This window comes from Austrofundulus limnaeus, unplaced genomic scaffold, assembly GCF_001266775.1.
Source record: "Austrofundulus limnaeus strain Quisiro unplaced genomic scaffold, Austrofundulus_limnaeus-1.0 Scaffold1982, whole genome shotgun sequence".
In the NCBI taxonomy this organism is placed as follows: Eukaryota; Metazoa; Chordata; class Actinopteri; order Cyprinodontiformes; family Rivulidae; genus Austrofundulus; species Austrofundulus limnaeus.
This window is the reverse complement of record NW_013954384.1, coordinates 35,557-38,851: the sequence shown is the minus strand read 5'-3', so window position 1 is coordinate 38,851 and position 3,295 is coordinate 35,557. Positions and strand designations below refer to the sequence as shown.

General features: G+C 41.8%; 1 protein-coding gene across 1 annotated transcript in view; it reads left to right on the top strand.

Moving 5' to 3' along the window:
- Nucleotides 1–3,295, top strand: part of LOC106536807 (dual specificity protein phosphatase 6-like) — a 5,463-nt gene extending 2,168 nt beyond the window's left edge. The window contains 3 exon segments of the mRNA XM_014034134.1: nucleotides 460–876; nucleotides 2,468–2,683; nucleotides 2,686–3,295. Coding sequence (XP_013889588.1) covers nucleotides 460–876; nucleotides 2,468–2,683; nucleotides 2,686–2,777 — 725 coding nt within the window. The 3' untranslated portion in view covers nucleotides 2,778–3,295.

Here is a 3,295-nt window from a genome sequence, read left to right as displayed (position 1 = left end):
CCCCAGTCCTGTTCTTGTTTTTCTTTGGTTAAATGAAATCTAAAGTTATTAGTGAAGAAAACCCGTCTGGATAACAGCAGACTGACTGCTGGTAAAATATACGACAGGTCTGGACCACTCCTGAATTTTGTTCGTATCTGAAAAAAATCTTAGAATATGAAAACATTGGTGAATGTCACAAATTCTCCTAAATCACTCGTACGCACAACTTAAGAACAAATCTGTGTGTACCAACGGTTCTTGCATGAGGCCCAATGTGTTTCTCATTTAGTGTATGTCTTGTTCAAAACCACGATTTTTATTTTGATTAAATGCAAATACTGTAGATGTCCTGCTTTAATGTGTTAAGTTTTCTACGTTACTCTGAATGTTCATTTTCAGAAAAGAAAATGCTTCATCCCACAGTTCAGTGAGTTGTGGTCCTGCTCATATTCATTACTGCCTGGTTTCTTTTGACAGGAGGCTTCAATAAGTTCCAGGCAGAGTATCCCAATCTGTGTGAAACCAGTTTAGATGGCTCTAAAATGATGCCGGGCCTTGGCGGGCTGCGCATTAGCTCGGACTCATCAGACATAGAGTCAGACATTGACTGGGAACTGAGCAGCACCACCACAGACTCAGACTGCAGTCCGCTGTCCAACCAACATCCCTCCTTTCCTGTTGAGATCCTGCCACACCTCTACCTTGGCTGTGCCAAGGACTCCACAAACCTAGACGTGCTGGAGGAGTACGGCATCAAGTACATCCTCAATGTGACCCCCAATCTGCCCAACCTCTTTGAGAAGGCTGGCGAGTTTAAGTACAAACAGATCCCCATCTCAGACCACTGGAGCCAGAACCTCTCACAGTTCTTTCCTGAGACCAGCAGCTTCATTGGTAAGTCATCCCACAGACTTTGATTCCAGACTTTTGTTTGGTTGTTTGCATTCGCCTTTATGACTATCAGAACTATTTTCATCATAGCTAATAAAAAAGAAAATCTTTCACACTTAGCAGCGAAAGCCTAGAATTACAATGAGAACAAAGCTCATGTGATTGTTCACTGTAGATGCATGCATGAGGATGGACAGGACTAAATATTCAGGTGGTATAATCTTGTCTTTGTGATGTGTCTTATCAGTGCCTGGAAGTTCTTAGATTGTTGTTATACAGTTGAGATGAGATGAGGCATCCATAGATGTGGTCTTATCAGTCAGTCAGGCGAGGACAGGCAGAGCGGACAGATTAAGGCCATTGTGTTAGGGCGCAGGAACAGCACTATGCCTCTGCTGGTGCTCTGGCTAAAATGCACTGTGTACAAATGATTTGACTTCAATGAAAGACATCCTGGCCTGGAGCTTGTGTAATTGCAGCACAAAGGGCGACATTGAAACAGGAGAATGGGGGATATAGACAGAGTGAAGGGAGGCTGGTAATTTGAGCAAAACAGGAAGGAAGTGGCATTGAAAGTAATCTAGGACATGGCATTGCCAACCCCTCCCCTTCTCTTCCTCTCTCCACAGAACAAAAGGAGCCATTCACAGATCCTGTTGACATCCTGTTTGCCTGGACAGGATGCCCCCATGACTCCTACATTTACACGCTAAAATGACACCATTGTCAGATGGAAGAATAGTTTAATAGACTGTAATAGTCTATTTCCCAGCCAACTATTCCAGTCAGAAAAAAAGAGGAGGAATGTCGACTCTGTTTAATCCAGCAGCTCCTGTTTTTTGATTGACATGGCTGGTCAGGTTAAAGCCTTCACATTTTCACCTCCTTGGACCTGTTTCAACATCCAAATGCATTTTAACTGTATGTAATGCTACAGAAATTTATCAGAAATTCTTGTTTTGTGTGTTTCTTTAAATTATCAATCTTACAAAAAAATCAAAAGGCAGAATACCTTACACCAACTGATTTGGGGGATATTTTTTGTAAGTGGTGCTATAATGTTGCCACAAAAATATGCCAAAAACAGGAAACAGTTCAAATTACAGATGAGGCAATGGCAAATGAGGCAAATGTTCATTTTTTTATTGTTTCAGCCTTGCATCCAGAAAAAACAGATCCCGTACATACTTACCCAAACATACATATGTTTCATTAGGCTTTGTTTGGGCTGGCGGTACAAAAACTCAACAGGACCATATCAAGATTTTTTTGCTCAGAAACTTTTTTAGAAAAAACTACTGTCCAGGGATCTGTTTTTTTCTGGATGCAAGGCTGAAACAATAAAAAATAAACATTTGCACACTTAAAAACCCCTTTCTATAGATTGACCCTTTATCTCTGTTAAATAAATGCAATATTACTTTATTGTGCTGTTGATCAAGCAAATATAGCAACTTTAAATATAATTGAACACCACAAAGCCACATAAACCAGAGTGCTTTATTAAACATATAATCAAGTTTTAATAGCATGAGTTGTATTATGTAATTTCATTGTACTTTGTAATAAGTTCATTGTTTTTTGTGTGTCTCAGATGAGGCTCGGGAACAGAAGTGCGGTGTCCTGGTCCACTGCTTGGCTGGCATCAGTCGCTCCGTCACTGTCACAGTGGCCTACCTGATGCAGAAGCTCAACCTGTCTATGAACGATGCCTACGATATCGTCAAGATGAAAAAGTCCAACATCTCCCCCAACTTCAACTTCATGGGCCAGCTCCTAGACTTTGAGCGCACTCTGGGCTTGACAAGTCCAACAACCACATGGCACAGCCGAACCAACAGCTCTACTTCACTTCCCCAACTAAGCACACTGTCTTTCAGCTGGACCCCCTGCAGTCCACATGAGGTCTGACCTGAGCGGGCACCTTTTTCCTGGAGCTTTGTCAGGGCCTCCTCTTGAACAAGTTGCAGTTCTTTTTCTGTTGTCGCTGTGCTATCCGGTCCTTGATGCTGATCGTAGTTACAGGAGAGCCAAAGCAGGCAGGCAAACATGCAGCTGCTGCTGTCTAAATGAGGAGAGGCAAGAAGACATTTAAAGAGTGCAAACACTTTCTAAAATACTATTTCTGTCACACATTCAAGGCATTTTATCTGTTTTAGTCAGTGTATCTAAGGAAACTTAACTTGTTTTGTTGAACAGTTGTATGGTGTGCTTCCATATTCCCAGGCTTGTGTACCAAAAAGATATTACTCGAGATGGACAAAAAAAAACCCTGATTTTATTTTTGGGGTCTAGCATGGCTTCCTCCAGGACTATAGGGTACTCTGTCTCCAGCTTCAGTCAAGACATGCTTTTGTAGGGTTGAAGCACTTTGGTTTCATAGGGCACCATGCCAACTTTATATACATATGTGCGTGTGTGT